The 19,597-nt window shown below is 21.2% G+C and overlaps 3 protein-coding genes across 4 annotated transcripts in view; 1 reads left to right on the top strand and 2 right to left on the bottom strand.

Moving 5' to 3' along the window:
- The window catches only part of LOC102675498 (mycosubtilin synthase subunit C), a 15,857-nt gene extending 8,361 nt beyond the window's left edge, over nt 1-7,496 (bottom strand). The window contains exons 1-3 of one of the 2 annotated variants that reach the window (XM_006612526.2): nt 6,733-7,496; nt 2,039-2,174; nt 351-626 (exon numbers count right to left, since the gene is read on the bottom strand). In XM_006612526.2, the coding sequence (XP_006612589.1) occupies nt 351-626; nt 2,039-2,174 (412 nt within the window). In that variant the 5' untranslated portion in view covers nt 6,733-7,496. The remainder of the gene's footprint in view (nt 1-350; nt 627-2,038; nt 2,175-6,732) is intronic. The other variant, XM_031508947.1, reaches the window with a different exon arrangement.
- The window catches only part of LOC102673239 (orexin receptor type 1), a 105,324-nt gene that overhangs the window by 10,893 nt on the left and 74,834 nt on the right, over nt 1-19,597 (top strand). The window lies entirely within an intron of this gene.
- Nucleotides 16,804-19,597, bottom strand: part of LOC102674430 — a 15,540-nt gene continuing 12,746 nt past the window's right edge. Inside the window, exons 8-9 of the mRNA XM_031508952.1 lie at nt 17,979-18,393; nt 16,804-17,257 (exon numbers count right to left, since the gene is read on the bottom strand). Coding sequence (XP_031364812.1) covers nt 17,012-17,257; nt 17,979-18,393 — 661 coding nt within the window. The 3' untranslated portion in view covers nt 16,804-17,011. The remainder of the gene's footprint in view (nt 17,258-17,978; nt 18,394-19,597) is intronic.

The raw sequence follows: 19,597 nt of genomic DNA, 5'->3' as shown, positions 1-19,597 counted from the left end.
TTTGCAAAAAAAAAAAAAAAAAAAAAAATAAAAATAAAACGTTTAGAGAAAATGTATTAAATATATAACATAATATAAGATAATATATATGTAAAATATAGTAAATATATAACATATATATAGGAAAAATAATAAGTGTATTACAAAGTAATATTAATAGCTTAAGCTTGATTAAATTGATATTTATATGTTTCATAAGTTTCAATTGATTTTTTAATAGATGCTATTTTTCTCCATAGTTAGTAAGTATACGTTTAAATAACGTTTAAAAATTATTCAACGAGGAATTTAAATCTCGGTTTACAAGGTGTTAGAAAATTCATTTATAAGAAAAAAAATCTCGCATTTACTTTCTTGCTCGATCACCACCACAAAAGGTTTTGCTTCTTCTAAAATATGTTTCATCCTGACCATAGGGAATTCTGTGTCCAAGGGTAAATATGCCATACCGGCCTTCAATATGGCAATCAGCACGGTCGGTAACTGATGCGAGGGTTTCATGCATACCGCTACAAATGATTTTGATGCACTTTCTGATTTCTCAAGTTTTTGAAAAACTCTGGCCAATTTATTGGTTATCTCGTTCAATTTTTCATAAGAAATTACATATTCCTGGTCATTGTCATCTGTGTTAAATTGAAAAAACGAAATAGAGTTATCAACAGAGTTAAAAGAAAGTACGGTAATTATTTAGAAAAGGAATTTTCTTACCGATTGTAAATTTTTAAATATATAAAAAACACGAATAGAAAAAAATGTAAGATTTTGAATGAATTTTTTCCATGCATATAATTACTACTTGAATTTTCCAAGATATTGAAAAAGATTTCTATTATTATTTAATTATTATATTTTAAAAAAGATTATTATTATTGTATATATTTATATGTTTCATAAATATCTTCATATTACGCTAATAAATGTTACGTAAATAATTAACATGTATCTAATAGAACCGATTAAAAAGCTATTTCCTCGTGTATTCTTAATAAGTTTGAAATATAACCGAATTTGAGCATTTCATGGATTTTTCGAATAATAAATAATGAAAATAAATAAAGCAATATTTAAATGAAGTTATAACATTTTATATATAATTTAAAGTTTTTTTTTTATATTTTATTTTTGCATTTCTTAATCTAAAGGATCTACGATAAGTATACTGATATTAGGTCCCCCATTATTTTGGATGCTAATTGTGATATATTTATAATAAATTGATAATATAAGTTAATATAATTTATAAGTTGGATACATTCTATGCAAAGTAGCAATTTTTTTTGTAAATATTTTTAAAATTATCGAGCAATTGTTATATATATAGGAAAAAATTATTCAAAATCTCGTTCACGATATTTAAAAATCGAAATAAGTAAAATATGCTCTTTTTTATAATTTTTATTATGGATATATATATGAAAATCAGTTTTTTAAAATTTTTTTAATTTTAATTTTTTTAATTTTTTTTTTAGAATAATTATAGTCTTTTTATTCTTTTAAATTATTATTAATATAATTTATAAAATCTAATCCTTTAAATCGTGTTTTCTTATGTTTAATCCATTAAGTTATTAAAATATTTTTTTTAATTTTGACAAATACAAAATCATTATTATAGTATAATTAAAAATTATCATATATTAAATTTTTCTGAAACTATTAACTTCTGAAACAATTAATTTTTTAATATCATGATATAAAAATTTTATAATGGTAATAAAATTATACTATACATAGAGTTAAGGTTTTATACCGAGTTAAGTTATTTATACCAAGAACTTGTAATACAGGAAATAATTTCAATTTCGATATTACTATGTAATATCATTTAATAGTAGAATGTTCTATGATATCTATAATTAGAATCTTGATTTCTGTTAAATTATTCGCATTTAAATATTATTACTTGTAAAAAACATTCATAAATTAACACGAAAGTAATCAATTTCTTTTATTTACACCTTACAGAACTCTTTTATCTATTTTTTTACATATGATTTTTTTTTCTTTTATGATCAATAATATGATTGATAAATACCTTTATAATAGATTGCCAGTTGATTGGGATAATTTACTGCTGTCTGAGTGAATAATTCATGAAGTAAATTTTTTTCTTTTCCATTATTAACTCTTTGTCGGCCTTTTAACACTGATTGTTGAAGTATGGTGCCCATCTGGAATTAATATTACTTTTAATGAAGCTATAAGTATCAAAATTTTTATACAATAAAATCTTTATACAATATGTCCCAAAAATATTGGAAAAAGTAGAAATTCCTAAGATAATTTCAAATAATATTTTCCTTTGCAAAAACATTCGTCACGGATTTATTAATGAATCATTAATAAAAAACATTGATCAATCACGAAAGTAAGTAAGTAAGTAGTCTAATCGAACCGCGATAGTAGCTGGTTATAGTACCATGAACACGAAAAAATTTGATATCAAAATAATATAAAATACTTGAATAATTTTATCAAGCATGAATTTATTTATATATGTAAATTGAAAATTTAATAATAAAATTTTAATTCATATTGAAAATGATTTTTTATCTAATTTTATTATTACAATAGATATAAATAGCATTTATTAATAATTTAATATACATATCTTCCATTAAAAGAAATGATTAATTCCAAGAATTCTCATGCAACTAAGAAGCATTTATCGCAAATATGATTCATCGATATGAGAATCTCAAATCAAAACGACAAACAAAGCACAACTAATCTATTCACGTAAATCCCAAGTGTTTTCTCAATTAATAAAAGATTGACGATTCCTATAGGGAAAATTAATCGAATAAAAAACTAGTAGTGAGAGTTAAAGTCTCTAATTAGGATGTAACAAATTTTCGAGGATATGCTTCTTAAAACTTCTAAAATGCTATTCTTAATTTTTTTTAAATGGAATTTTATACATTTTCCATTTGTTTTTATATTTATTTATAGAATAACCTACGAGTAATTCACTCATATTCAATTGGAATTTCTTGTATCTCTTTGAAAAATTTTCAAATTTAATTTATTAAAAAATAAAACTTCGAATGAAAAAATTTTATTCTTTCTTTTTTTATTTATTTTTACATATATCTTATCAATTGTACTATCAATTACATATATTATAAATATTTCGATTTATAAGTTTTCACAATAAAATTGGAAAAGATTCAACAATATTACAATATATCTTGAAAATTAAATAAATGTTCTGTATAAGATACTTTATTTAAAAAAAGCAAAAATTTATTTGAAATATTTTTTTGTATAATTAAAAAATTATCAAATTTCTTTAATTAACAAGGAGCTCATCAAATTTAAATAATAATAATAAATCAGATAATTTTTAGACTTAAAAATTTTTTCAAAACATTTTTTTCGCCATAGGAAATTATACAGAAAAGAACTATTATACTATTATATTTACAATTACAACTATTATATTTACAAGTGTATTGTGAGATAAATAAAAAACTGAAGCAAATAATGCCGGAACCATTCACTGATTTCATCACATTCAACAAAGAAAATTAATATGTAATAAGCTCTATCGCATTCGGTAGCGATGATTGATGTATAACCTTCGATGTAACAAGAAACAGAATATGTACAAGTATGTACTGACTTGTATACTTGTATATAATATACCTTGACATAATTGGATTTTGCGCGAAAGTCGATATCGGCCTTCGATTTGTCAATTTAACAAAATTCGATTTTGTTTTTCGATTATAACTCGAGATGAAAGGAAGTTGAGAGTGGGTGTTCATCTTTGACATTTTAATAGTGATGTTTCGACAAAAAATATATTTGATTAAATTATATTTAATTCAAATGTTACTATATAAATATTAGTATAGTTTGAATTTTCCCGCCAATTGATTATTTTTAAATATTCGATCATTTTATTAATTATACTTTTTGCTGATTTTTGTTAATAAATTGATATTTTTCGTTATCTTATATTTTTTTCTTTTTACTAATTTTTTCTACTCATAAGTAATGTTTTATTTTTAAAAAAATTTCTATTCATATATTTATTTTTTTTATTATTTTATGGTATGTATATATTTTTTTAACATTTAATGTTTCATTATGATAATTTATTCTATTAATATAATAGAATATAATATTCTATAATATAATATTATATTCTATTAATTAGAAAAGAGAACAATCAATTAAATTTAAATAATTCATTATATTATTATAATTTATTTAGATTATATTTATATATTCTAATTATATCTATTATATAATTATATATTCTAATTATATCTATTATATAATTATATATTCTAATTATATCTAATTATAATATTCATATGTTTAAATCGTAATATACATTTATATTAAAAAAATATAAAATATAAAAAAGTTAATAAATCTCTTTGTAAAAAAAAATCAATAAAATATGATGATACTTAATTTTCGGGAAAATTCAAAAATAAAAATAAAAAATCAAAATAAATCAATCAAAATTCGTGAATATTTCTTGAATCTTCAACTTTTGTCTAATAATTTCTTTTAATTATATTCTTATCAATGATAAGAATATATGATATAATATGACAACAATATATTATATCAATTATTAAATTTTAAAATCAAAAAATGCAATTCAAAATATTATCATTATTATAATATTTATTGCATGAATACTATAATATATAACATATATAATAATATTATATAATAGGTACATATAATATTATATATCATATATTACATATTAATAATGATAACAAATAAAATAAAATTTTAAAAAAATATGATATTGCATAAAGTTAAAATTATTTCATAAGTGAAGTTGAAATTTTCCCACATAGGTATAACAATGGTAATGTTTAGCAATTCTTGTGTTACAGAATGCAATTCTTTTCAATGTATTTCATACGGTTCTTTAATTTTTTATTGAAGTCTACGTGCTATTATTCTATTCGTTATCCTATATATCAGAAATATGAAAGAAAAAAAAAAAAAGAAAAAGAGTTCTATTGTTGAATCACAATTTTCTAATCGTGAACGTGATCGTTACAGTTTTATATTCATACCGACGATGCAGTAAAGAAACGCGTGAAACTCTTACACAACGGGTATACATTTTGTAACCATTAGAAAGAAATAAAAAATACACGTTCCACAGTATGAAAGTGTCTGCCCGTATATAATGCATATACACATCAATATGTAGAATAGAAATTCATTGTTTTAATGAAAAATATAAGTGTTTTTCAAAACAATTTTTTAGATTAATTTTAACGATTTTTAATAATCTATTTTGTTTCAATAATTTTTTATTAAATTATTGTTTATTGAAATTTTGTATATACCTTTTTATTAAATTAATAAATCTTTATTGTACAATAAAATATTGATTAATTAATTAAAATAATGGAGTTTTGAAGACAATTTTTATAAATTATAATAATATTAATTAATTTTTAAATATATTATTAAATTAATATTATTAAATTAATATTATATATTTATAAATTTAATATCTAAATATTTTTTTTATTCAAATATGATATTTTTTTTTTGATAATAATATCAATATTAATATCAAATATTAAATTTATAAATTAGAATTTTAATAATTCATTATTACTCGAATTGCGAATTCTACGAAATATCTTATTTATTTTTATTGTATGTATATTGAATGAATAAAAATTGATAGTGAATAGTAGATTCCAATTAATATAATTAAGATAATTCGAATATAATCCTCAACTGTTAATAATTTTTTTTAATGTATTCAATATTCGCTAAATCAGTGTTAATAAACATCGAATAATTGATTTAATTTAATTAATTAATATTTTACAATTAAATTAAAAAGAGATACTCATAATTAAAAAAAATTGTAAGATATATATATATATTGATCAATATTTAATCAATAATAATAATTAAAAATATTTTTTTCAATCATTAATTAATTATTATTATTTTTTAATCAAAAATTAATTAAATTTTCATCTATTCGATAAAAAGTATTTTACTTTATATTTATAAATTATATATTATAAATAAAAATTATATCATTTTATTCATTATATTATTCCATTCAATTTTCATCATTAACTTATTTAATCAACTTATTTTTTAAAAAAAGAATTTCTTAGAAGAAAAATAGAAAAAAATAGAAGTGCTTGAAATTAAATTCTAAGTAATATACGTATAAAAATCAAAAGATAAAAATAATAAAAAATATAAAGATAAAAGCGATAATATAGTATACAAATAAGATGCAGACATTAAATATAACTAATATTATGATATAACTATTAATAACTAACGTTAGAGTACTATAATTGATAAAACTGCTGATACTTTTAATCAAATTCCACGTCAAATAAAGAAAACATTAAATAATTTATATTAAATAAAAAAATTAAATAATCATTAACTGCGTCAAACATTTTTAAACATTGATTTATAAAATTTAATATATCTTATATCTTAAAACTTTAAAAATTAAAACTATCTTTAATTAAAATTAATTTTAATTATCCTTTTTTTTATTTCTCAAGATATATTGAATATTCTATTCTTCATCTTTTAGAATTATCAATCTAAATTTAGAATTTAGAATTTAATTTATTTTTTTTTAAATATATTATTTTCCTATTAATTTTTCCATATATTTTGAAATGTTATATATATAAAATTCTATAAATAAATATAAAGGATATAATATAAATCAGTCAATTTTTCGCTTACCTTAGAGGCGGTTTCTCTCGTTGCCCAATCTTTCGTCTACTTTCGATTTCTGTTTTTCGCGATCGAGAAATTTGATCAAATTATATGGTATAAACAAGAGCCAGTAGAATATTCGAAAGACCAATCGAATTTAGGAGATAATCGACTTTCACTCCGACATCCGTTCGATTTCTTACCTAAGAGTGCAAAATATGCGTATGCATATTATATTTACAACACATACAAGTTCTTCTCGATAGTTTCTTCACGTTTTCTCGAATGTTTCTTCACGTTTTCCTCTTATTTTCCTTTTTTCTATTCACACTTTTTCGTGGTTTAATCACGACACACTTTTTCCTATCCGTTTTTTTTATTCCTTCTTTTAGAGAATTTCTACTTTCTAGTAGAAATTTTCGTGATAATTTTTTTCTTGCTCTTGTTGATCTTCTTCTTATCTTTAATTACGAGGATAAATTTTTCTTCTTCTTTGATCACAATCACTTTTTTCTTTTTTTTTTTTTTATTCAAAATTATGTATCATAATTTTCCAGATATTATTTAAAACAAATAATATTGTTGAATTTATCCGATTTATTTTAAATTTTTATCGATTTTTGATTATGAATATAGTAAATATCGTTGAACAAAGTATAATCGATTATGCACTGATTGATAGTGGCAAAAAGTACAAACTAAGGGTATGCAACGTGATATTCGTAGGTCGTAACTCGATGACCTTAAGTCTCGGTCATCACCGTCCCGATTACTCGATGAGAATGTCTCCTCCTGTTGATGTAGCATGTGCTTTTATATAGAACCGGTTACGAGGACCCTGAATTGTTCGTTGTCCCCCATTCTGCCACCACCATCTCTCTGCATCTTTTGTACCGCTGTTTTCCGCTGCCTACCACTTGCTTCTGGTCCCTTCGACACTATCACATCGACATCCATGGTTGCCTCATTACTTCCTTGATGATATCCCATGACTAGCTCCGTTTTACTTGAACACTATAACAGAAATTGCTCAATTTTTGAATTTGTTAGTAAATTTATCAATAAAATAAAAATTAATAATATAAAATTGATAAAATATGATAAAATTCATATGTGCATATGTATGTATCTTAGATAGATATGATAGATATTAACAAATGCAAAGGTAACTATCTATCAATCTTGTGCTTGTACTCTGAAGTAAGATTATTTTAAATAATCAGGTAATGTATATAGATTTGATAATTGCTTGGAATAATTCATTAAAAATGATGTAAAAATATTATTTCAAGTAATATTATTTTACAAAATGTTTGATAAATAGTTAACTATAGAACTACTAAATTTTTTATACATTCCCAAAGGCAACCGATGAAGCTTAATTGGTCATTTCTGAAATGATTTTAAGCAATTTTTTTATTTGCAAAATTTTTTTTTTCTGCTTTATTAACAAATTATTAACAAAAAACATTGGCCAATCACGAAGCGTATACACTCGTCGCCATGATAGTAGTGTTGGTTACGTGTCGCTGATGAGTCACACATTGCTTTGACTATTTGTTCAAACTCGATGATTCGTTAGTAGTATATATCCATTGCTATTGATATTTTTTAAATTCATAGATTATTTAAAATTGTAATTATTTTAAAATGAATTTATTTATTTTGAAGATATTTTTCATATTTTTAAATAATAATAATAAAAATAATGATTTTGAAATAATAGCAAATTTATTATTTCTTGTTTCAATTTCAAATTAAATTTGCCATTCTAGTATTCAGTAACAAAATAATAAATATAGTGCCTCACAATTGAATAATAATCTAAAATACAATATGTTAATCCTTATTAATTTTATCAATAATAATTATATTATTAATAATAATAATAGTAATAATAGTTAAACAATTCTAACTAAATAATACAAACTTTTAATATGATATGGTACACAAGTTTTTTGTTGCATGATCATTTTTTTTTGTGCATCAATTTATATTTTTATTTTTCTCCTTTCTTGTTGTTAAATTTTTAAATAACGATATAAATAGAAAGTTTAAATAAGTATTAAGTAATGTTAGAAAATAAAATTAATTATTCGGTTAGTTGTGCTTCTTAATAATGACATAATGCTTCGTTTATCAATAGATAAATTTTATTATGGTGCTCAGAGTTTTAATTAATATTTATATAATTAAAATTGCATTTATTAAAAATGCATTCAAAAATTAAAAATTGATTGAAACTTAATTCAGAATTATTTAAAATCGACTATTTTTCTCAAAATTAATCAAAATTAATTCAAATTAATTCACATTTTCAATGTTTGGTGCAAAATTATTCATTATTGAATCACAATTTAAACAACACTTAAAGATTCAAATTTTATTTAAATTTAATCAATTTTGTATATATTTAATAACTTTTAAATTATTCTTTTAACAATATTGCATTGAATAATTCAAAATTAATTAACCTAATATCTATCTAAAATTGTTTAAAATGTTTCTTGGAATTATTCAAAATTTTTCAGAATAAATCACAAATATAAAAATCAAATAAAAATTAATCAAATTATTAAATTGTCAATTATAAAATCATTTGAATTTATTACTATTTATGTAAATATTAATTATAATATTAATTATTCATCTATTATTTATAAATTATTTATAAAGTGGTATTAAATTAATAATTTAATTGGCAATGAAAATGTATCGAATCGATACATTCTATCGCAAGATTTTTAATAAATAGTAAAGTATTGAACAATTCTAAAGATTAATCTTAATTATTTTTACATGATTATAGAATATATACAATCTCAAACTAATAGATCGTAAAATTATCTTATTTTTTTTTACTAGATATCAACTATACTACCAATTTGTCGAACAATGATGGATATTAATTTTGTTATGGTGAATCTTTAACTTTACTAGATCTCCAAAGAAAACTTATTTATTAAATATCATTTGTTGCATAAGCTCAAGGCAAAATAATATCGACGCATATTGTTGCTAATATGCTTTTAACCATTATAGTGATTCATTGTTTCATTATTCAAGAGATTTGCTACTTTTTCAATGTAATTCTTCTTTCCCCTTCGTAATGATTCATATAAAGATAATGCAACTTAACTTTTTTATTGCTGTTTTTTTTATCCACCTTGATAATTTTGTACTATAAATCTTGAATCTTGTATTATGTTTTTTTTTTAATCATCGTATAATATAATTTGAAAGGAATTCTACAAATCTAATTTTAATCCATTTATCCGCTTGGCAAAAGAATTATTCAGTAACAAAAAATATTTCAAATACAGTTTCAAATAACAATTTATTATTACTCTTCATTAATGATTCTTTCCTTGATTCTTATAGGAATTTAAAACTATTAGTGATTATTTTGATATTTCTTTTTGTATGGAATAAAAATTTCAAAAATCGCCTAATTGAAAATATGATAAATCATGTTACAAGTTTCAAGATCTTGGTGGTAATCTTTTTTTTTTTTTCATTTTTTTTATTTGGTTTTCAACATTTCATAAAACTTCAATGATGTATCATCTCATCTATTTGTATTATTACTTTTGGTATTTTCTTTATATAAATATCTGTAATATATATATATATAAGTATAAGTTATATAATCTAATAATATTGAAAATTTATCATCTTTTATCAAGAAGTTTACATATTTTAGAAAATTTTATTTTAATGAAAATTTTGTGTACAGTATAATATATAATAATGAGCAATTTATTTTTTGATAAAAAATCTCCTTAAATATATGAAATAAATATAAAACCCATTATGATTTATATATTCTTAATGTTTCATATAAAATAGAATTATTATTAATTTTAATAATATACATTATTAGTTGAATTTGCATAAGATATATGAATAATTTTGCAATTGTACATATTTCATTTATTATATTAAAAAAAAAATAGTTGATACAAATTGTAAATCAGTAATTGTCCATAGAATAACTATTGATTACTATTGATTAGATTTTTTCTTACAGATAGAATTGTGAGATATAAGATATCTTCTATATAAGATATTTTTATCATTCATCAATGACATATATCTTTATAAAAAAATTAGTATAATGTAAAAATTAGTATATCTTTTTGAAAAAAGTATTAATATCAATAATGATTTATATATAGTATCGTTATATATATATTATATTAGATAATGCATTCATTGGAAAAGCTTTTATTTCTGTTGCTATGAATTATCACATGCTTCTTATTTTTTCTTTATATTTTTATATTTTTTATTTTTTTACATTATTTATTTTTCGCTTTAAATGAAATCAAGCAACAGAAACATAAAAAAATATTTAACGATTTTTTTAAAAAACATGAAATATTGATAAAATATTTAATTTGTTTCAGTGAAAATGCAGCTTTAAATTACTTACGCATTTCTTCGAATTGAATTTCGAGCTTTGAAGAAGACAAAAAAAAATCGATGATATTTTAACTTCACACTTCTATCCACGTTATTTGTATAATAATTCAATTAGAAACATTAATATTTCAATTTAACATATTTACATATACAATAATATAACAATTTTACATATACAAAACTGTAAGAAAAATTTACAAAATAATTATATTATATTAATTTTATCATATTAATTTTATTTTATCGTTGTTCTAATTTTTTATAATCAATAAAAAAGATTGAAGATTGTAGTAGTAGATTTAGTAGAAGAGAAATATCAAATGTCAATTTACAAATGATATTTGCAAGTTCAAAGTTAAAATTCTTTATTTTTTCAGTATATCACTTTTCTTATTTTACATTTGATTTATCAATCTCATTATTTTTTTTTATAAAATATGAATATTCATATTTTAAATAAATCACTATAATTTCATTTTTTTCTCAAAATTCTTTGTATTTTATTATAATAAAAAAGATTATGATCATGTATATAATTAAAATTCCAAAAGTAGTTATCAAAATGATAAAAAGAAGGCCGATTTCTTATAAAACGTGAAAAGGACTGAAATCAATGAATTTTTCTTATGAATACTTAAAATTTAAGATCAGTTTTTATGTGTTGATTGAATTTAACTTCAGTTTTAAATTCATTAGAATAATTATTACATATTAAAACAAATTGTGAGATTGATTCTCAATATCACGATCATTCTAACCTCTTTAAGCATTATAAATATTATATTATACTATATAATACAATGAATTAAAAGTCTCAATTGCAAAAATTTTTATTACCTTGAAAATTTTTGAATATCTTGATAAATTCAAAATTTTTGAATTTCTTTCAGTTTTATTAACCACTTATTACTTTTTCCATTATTGCATACACATGCAAGTAAGAGATAATGTTGCTAAAAATGAAATGTAAATAAGTCAGAATAATTTTCAAAAGTTTCATAGCTATCAAGATGATCAGGATTTTTAAAAATTTTTAGATTTCGAATCAAATTCGAAGTGATTCAAATGTTCTGCTACTTTAGTGATTCGAAATATTTCAAATTCCGTTATTAATCGTAATAAATGAGCGAACAAATTATAACCTCGTCTCGGTTCGTTTTCACTAATCTTCTTTTCAAATCTGCACATTAAAGTTAATCGCAATTTTTCTTAAGAATATTCTATTGTTATTCTCAAGAATTTTCGTTTTTCTATTGTTAAACCGAAACAAAAAGGATTGCATCACTCGTTTTATGAACGAATTCCAATCGATTATTCGATGCGATTATTGTGATTATCATTTTCAGTACGATAAAAACGGTAAAAATATTCTCCGATGCAAATAGTTGATGCAAAAAATATGTGAATTCCAGTTTCGTTTATTGTTTCACAGAAATTTGAACGAGGAAAGTAATCTTAAAACAGTTCTTAAAATTTTAGTGATTTCATTGTGATCCTTCCAGAAATTCAGTGTGTTGCATTGATATGCAAATGAACTTCAAATACCTGAGATTATTTATTTTGTAATCTTTTATTAAGAGTCATTAAAATCGTCTAAAAACATTAGTTATTTTAATAAAAAAATATTTTAAAATTTTAAGGAATAGGAATATTATAAAAAAAAATTAGAATTATAGAAAATTGATCGACAAACAATTTTTATTCGTTTTATTGTTTTATTCATTTTATTTATCATTTTATTCATTATATTACTCGTTATTCATATTTATATAATAATATTTAAACAATATTTATATATAGTTTTTGATATAAAAAAATAATACGATGTTTGAAATTATTTTTTACAAGTTTAAAAGAGGTTATGAAATCAACATTGACAAGAATATTAATATATTCTTTATAATTATATTTTATCAAGTTTAGTTATAAATTAAATGTTTATATAAATAACAAAATTTTTATTTTTTGCATAATGTTATTTTTTTTATTAAAATTAAATAATATATGTATTTTGTGAATCTTTTTAGAGTTATTGATAAAATTAATAAAAATAATTAATTATATTATATCTTTTGAAACACTTTAAAATTATATTTTTTAAAGATGTATCTTAAAAATTTTATATATTATATTTATTGCATAAAATATATTGTATTATTGTATTTCAATATTTATTCTTATAATTAATATATTTATTAGTATGACATTTTCTATTTATCATAATTTTCTTCCATTAATTAATATTGTTTTTAATAAAGTGATTTTAACATATTTATCTTAATTTTCTTCCTTTCTATAATTGATAATTTACTCTTATAATTACGGTATTTGTAGATACTAATATGTATTTATTGATTTTTTTTTAAAATAATTGATACTATTTTGATTATGGTATATCATATTTTGATATGATAATACATTTATCCAAGATTTTTTTTTAAATAATACACGATTTTTTTAATTACAACATTTCCTATGTCTACATTTACTTTTTTATTTTAATCAGTATTTTTTTTTATTATACCAATTCTAATTTATTTATCTATCATTTCATTCAATTATTTTTTTTTTAAATTCTATCCATCAATTATTTTTTTTCGTAATTAACATTTTTATTGTAGCAACTAGTTCAAACTTATTGTAAGCGGAAATCCCGTACGATTTAATAGAAATGGAAATCCCATGATACAGTGCACGATATTTTCCTGTTATATGAAACTCGTACTTCGTTGACGTCACGTATTTCTCAGATTTCAGAGATCGTTGACTGACTATCGAGCAAATCTCGTTATTACAGAAATGCTAAATCCATTTCATGATATGTTTATGAATGAAATAGTTTTACCGTTATTTCGTTATAGTATTTGCTAGTGAACTTTTATCAAAATTCTCAGAATATTTTTTTTATATTTTTAAAATTTTTATGAAATTTTTTGATGTCATTTGCATGAAATTTATTATTATATAGAGTACGAGAATAAAAAAAAAGATTGAAAAAAATTGAGAAAATAATCAAGAACAATGTGTTTTAGTCAATCTTATGTTACAAATCATATTTTTTTTTTCATTATGAAATTATTTTATTTATTACTTGTGAATAATTATATAGATAATATTATGAATCTATTTAGTCATTTTTAATCTAGTCATTTTTAACTATTTTCGAATTACCAAATGAATATTTACAATTTTAATTTATTTGCAATATTTTTAATTGCAATATTGGTTTTATAAATTTCATAAAGCTATAATATATAATGTTATAATTTAATGTTCTAGATCATTATTTATTTTTTAATTATAATAAATTTTTAATTATTGTGTCTTAATAATCTCTGTAATCGATTTAATAAAATTTCCAATTTCTGCAATTAATTTAAATTTAATTTATCGTAAGTAGATGATTTAAATTGCCGCATTCAATATAAAATGCATAATATAGTGTATTAATGTATTTATGAAATACGTTCGAAGAATCGATTCTAGAGATCAAAACAAATTTAATATATAAAAATGTTGAGATTTATTTATTAAATTATAAGCTATTAAATTATAAGCTATATTATATTATTATAAGCTAATATTATGAAGTTTGCATTAGACAGCGAAAAATAGAATAAACTTCAATCAATATTTTTATATATTAATTTTTATATTTATTTTGGCTTTTGAAATCAATCTTCCAATATCCTCATACAATAATTAAAACGGTAAACACATCCTTGTTCTTGTAATCATACTTATTTTCATCTACGCAATGATCGACCATGTATTTTGCATGTTACGTAATCTTGATTGAACGTTTGATTAGGTCAAGTGATGAGAACAATAGTCGATCTCTCTCTATGCCGGGTATAACCCTATTTTACAATCTTAATTTATCATATCCGAGGCAACACTCGCCCCGTTTGATTTTACATGCGCGTTTCCTCATGCCGGAAGTGTCACTTTGATGTCTTGTTCAACGGTTGATAATCTAACCCGAAGTTGAAAAAGAACATCAAGGTCAATTTTATCAATTTCGATCTCCTATCTCTATGAAATAAATGAAATAGAATATATGAAATTGATAAATGAAAATCAAAATATACTTAAATATAATTAATATATTTCCATTACATGTAAATAGATATATATCTTTATTTAATTACATGATAATGTTGAAATGCTTCGATAGAATGTTTATCGATCAATCATTGCAAGAGACATAGAGATCAATGAACTTTATTAAATTTATTACTAAATATCTATAATGTACACATATACATGTTTAGTCGCATACAATATTTCAATTTAATATTTTATAAATAAACATTGTTGTATGGAATACAATAATTCAATAATAATCAACAAGTCAAGAAGAAAGTTAACAACAAATGTTTTGATGTATTGATTACTTTTTAAGTATTATAATATTAATATTTATATTCATTGTATATTTTTAATATTTAATATATCTTTAATATAAATAATAAATAATTTTTCTAATATTTTTGCATATCTATTTAATTAAAATTGTTATCCATCACTCATTTTATTCAATCGATATACAATTTTCCAAAACCTTATGATAAAAGTTTTTTTCATCATAATTGAAATATAAGCATTTTGACATTGCATTCTTATTGGATTATGGGATTTTTCTTTTTCGCTTCCTATCAATTAAGAAACATTTTGGTGAAAATATTTATATTTATAAATTTTTTTTCAATAAATAAATAAATAAATAAATATTTATATTTTTGTTTTATTTTTCCAGAAAGCTTATCAATTACTAACATTAGAAATATAAATATATATATTTTTAATCCTTTTCATTTAATATTTTCATGGTTAACATTTTTGTATTTTTTTTTTATTTTTATTTTTCCTTTATAAGTTTAAAAATTCGTTCCATTTCAATCTCATTCATTAGAAATGGTTTAAACTTGTTTCTATTCATTAATATTTCGAATTTTCGATGATTTTTAGAAGAGGATTAAAAGATAAATTATTCTCAAGAATAATCACAGAAAGATATTATTATATTATTATTTGATTTTCTTTTCAAGAGAGAAAGAGAGAGAGAGAGAGAGAGAGCGCTTGTACATGTGTATATGTGTATATTTAAAATAACTAATAAGCAAACAGGCGATATATTTTATCATTTAAGATTTTCTAAGATTCAAAATTTCTTGTTAAAAGTTTCTAGAAAATATGTAGTGCACCAACTTGAGTTCAAAGTTGTACATTCGTTTGAATATCGAAGTTGATTCGTATTAAAATGAATGAAATTAAATTGAAAATTGAAATTATTTTAGCCAATTGATAATAATAAACTGGAATCATATGTAATTAAATAAATTTGAATCGATTTGCATTGAATGAAAAAAAAACAGATCGAATGAAATCGAATGCAAATCGATAATAAATACATTCCAGATAAGATGAATTTGTATCAATAAAAAATCAACTAAAAAAAACAAAAAAATTGCACTTTACTAAATCAATTCCACTTTACTATAAAAGAAATTTATCATCAGTTTGAGCTAATTAATATCAAATCAAAAAGATTTATATCACTATAGAACCAAATATATAATTAATTTCTTATCGATCTGATACAATTCAATTCAATTCGAATCTAATAATTGAAAAATTTAAATCAAATAATAGGAATGAATAACGAATTACATTTACAATTTATACTATCAACTATCTGGTATAGTTATTCATTTTTTTCTATAATTAGAATAATTAAAATCAATTCGAATCAACCCGAAACAGTTTATAGTCGATATGACTAAATCAAATAATATCGTAATCCTAAAAGAATTCAATTTCATTAAGTGTTCGTTAAAGTTGCTTTGGTCGTTGATATCATTTGCGTTAAAAAATCTTATCAGACGCTTTTCTCGGAAATAGTACTTCTAATACTTCTGTTGCTGTCTCTCCTCTGTAAATTACGGGGATGCCTTTGAGAGCGAATAGGTGGTTCTCTGTCGCTGCCTATTCTTCTCAGGCTAGTATCTCTTTCGGTACGAGCGTTCTTTGGTGTCGTTGGTCCACGAACATTTGTGTAGACCACGTAAACAGCTAAAATTCCGACGACGAACATGGCTACACCGACACCGCTCACTGTGCCGACCTATAAATAATATTTTCATATCATAATTGAATCGCAATTAATACTATTTTTTAATTTCTCTTGTGAAAATTGCTTATCTTATTATCATCAATATTATCATCAAAATATATCATATAGTAATGTAATATGAAAAAATTCAATTCAATTCAAAATTCAAAAAATTGTAAATTTTTTGAATAAATATTTTTTGAATAAATAAATATAAATATATATTTAAGAAATCTTAAAGAAATCTTTAAGACGTATAATATAAAAAAATATATTTTATTATTCTTATTATTTTTATATTCTTAAACATATTTTATTTATCTTGTTTATTATAAAGAAATTATCTTATTAATTGATTAAGTTTAATAAATAAAGCGGTAATTATTTATAGAAAAAAAAAGATTTATTTATTATTTGCAATCTTTTTTTTTCAAATATTTCAAAAACTAAGAGTGAGCATTTATATGCAAAAAAAAAAAAAAGAAAAAATTAGGAAAACATTATTTGGAAGCTTTTTTTAGATAATTACCAAAAAATCTATTATGTGTAATTTGTCAATTCATTAATATTATTAATTATCAAATTATTATATAAATCAAAACTTTTATCAATTATCTATAGAAAGTATTTGCGAATTATATAAATCTCTATATAAATTGCTTTTCTTTTATTAATTCAAAAATAACATTCATATAGAAAAAAAAGAATCGAATTAGTAAAACAAAGAACTGACCATGGTCCACCATTCACTGCTATTCACTTCGGAAACAAGAACTCGAGCATCCTCATCATCATTCTCGTGCAATAGTTTGATCTCTTTAGGCGTAGCACACCCAATTTTTGTCCCCTTCTCCTTACTGATCAACTTTTTGAATTCTTTCGGCATCTCATTTTTATCCTCATTATCTGCATCATCGTCATCCTCTCCATCTTTCTCCTCGTTCTCATCGCCCCAATGTAATTTTACTTTGTCCTTGAGAATAATGATCGATCCCAGGCTCTGCAGTTCTCCTCCAGCTTTTACTTTCATCGATAGATCGAGAAAAGCGGTATTTGATTGCGATTCCTTTGCGTAATTCACAATTACATTTGATAAAACGTTGTTCCAATCCACGGGATTTATTTGATTCTTGCATTTTTTCTTTTTGCTATACGGAAAGATTTATCATAATAATTGTATGATAATAATCAAAGATAGATCAAGAATAGAACATTTTAGAAATTAAGAAAGAAATTATAATAATGTTAGATTATTCTATGGTAATGGTAAAATGGCAGTTAAGAGTTAATGTGAAAATATTTGTATATTCTTTTGTTTTTTTTATTTATAAAGTGTTAATTTTTTATTTTTAATGAAACTTTGTGAGAAACTGCAATAGATATATAGAATTTTTTTTGTTATTATCTTAAAAGAATGAAATCAATGCTCAAAGTTTCAATATATTTTTGTTTTTTGAAATTTTGTATACAATATTCTATACAATATTGTATTTTAATATTATTCTATACAATATTGTATTTTAAACGAAATACTGAAACTTTGGATATTTTTAATTTATTATTTTCTATATATAATTTTTTTTTTTAATTTTTGAATTTTTCTGCAAAATAATGTTCAAATACTTTTGTGAATAACTCTGTTATATCCTATATAATAGAAACTAAATTTTTGTCAATGTCTAATAAATTTTGATTTTTCTAACTGAGTTTTTTTTATTTAGTAATAATCTAGTAATAATTTAGTAATTTTACCTAATAACAATTAAATATATGTAAATACAGAAAAGATATCTAACAATTATAATTTTTGAAAAAAATTATAATAATTATCATATAATCATGTATTTTTCTTTCACACTAAAATCAAATGTGTGTAAACTTCATGTACAAGCACTCATAATCACACAAAACATTAAAAACAATAACAAAGTTTTATTTCTATAATCTTTTCTAGAATACATTTGAACGTAATGGCGTAGTAATTACGGGTAATTAAAAATCAATAGATCCTTGCATAGAAAATTTTTAACATAATACATATTTGTTCGTTTCGATGATTTAACTTGATTTAATCACTTCTGGTCATTATCTTGTATTTTAATTCATTTAATAATACGTTATAGTGCATTAATAGAAAAGTTACAGTCTACAAAGTATTTTAATATAATTTTATATTATTTTAATAGGAAAAAAAGAAATTGATTTGATATGACGATAAAATAATTACGAAATATTTCAAAAATATCAAATTATAATTAAGAAAGATGGCTGGAATTTAATACATATTGCAGTATTGCGATATTGCTCAATTAAACGTCCGCATTTTTTTGTCCACAAAAGTTCTTGCATAGA

Source organism: Apis dorsata, unplaced genomic scaffold (genome assembly GCF_000469605.1).
Source record: "Apis dorsata unplaced genomic scaffold, Apis dorsata 1.3 scaffold_113, whole genome shotgun sequence".
Lineage (NCBI taxonomy): Eukaryota > Metazoa > Arthropoda > Insecta > Hymenoptera > Apidae > Apis > Apis dorsata.
Note: the sequence above shows the minus strand (reverse complement) of the source record. Positions and strands in the feature narration are given on the sequence as shown.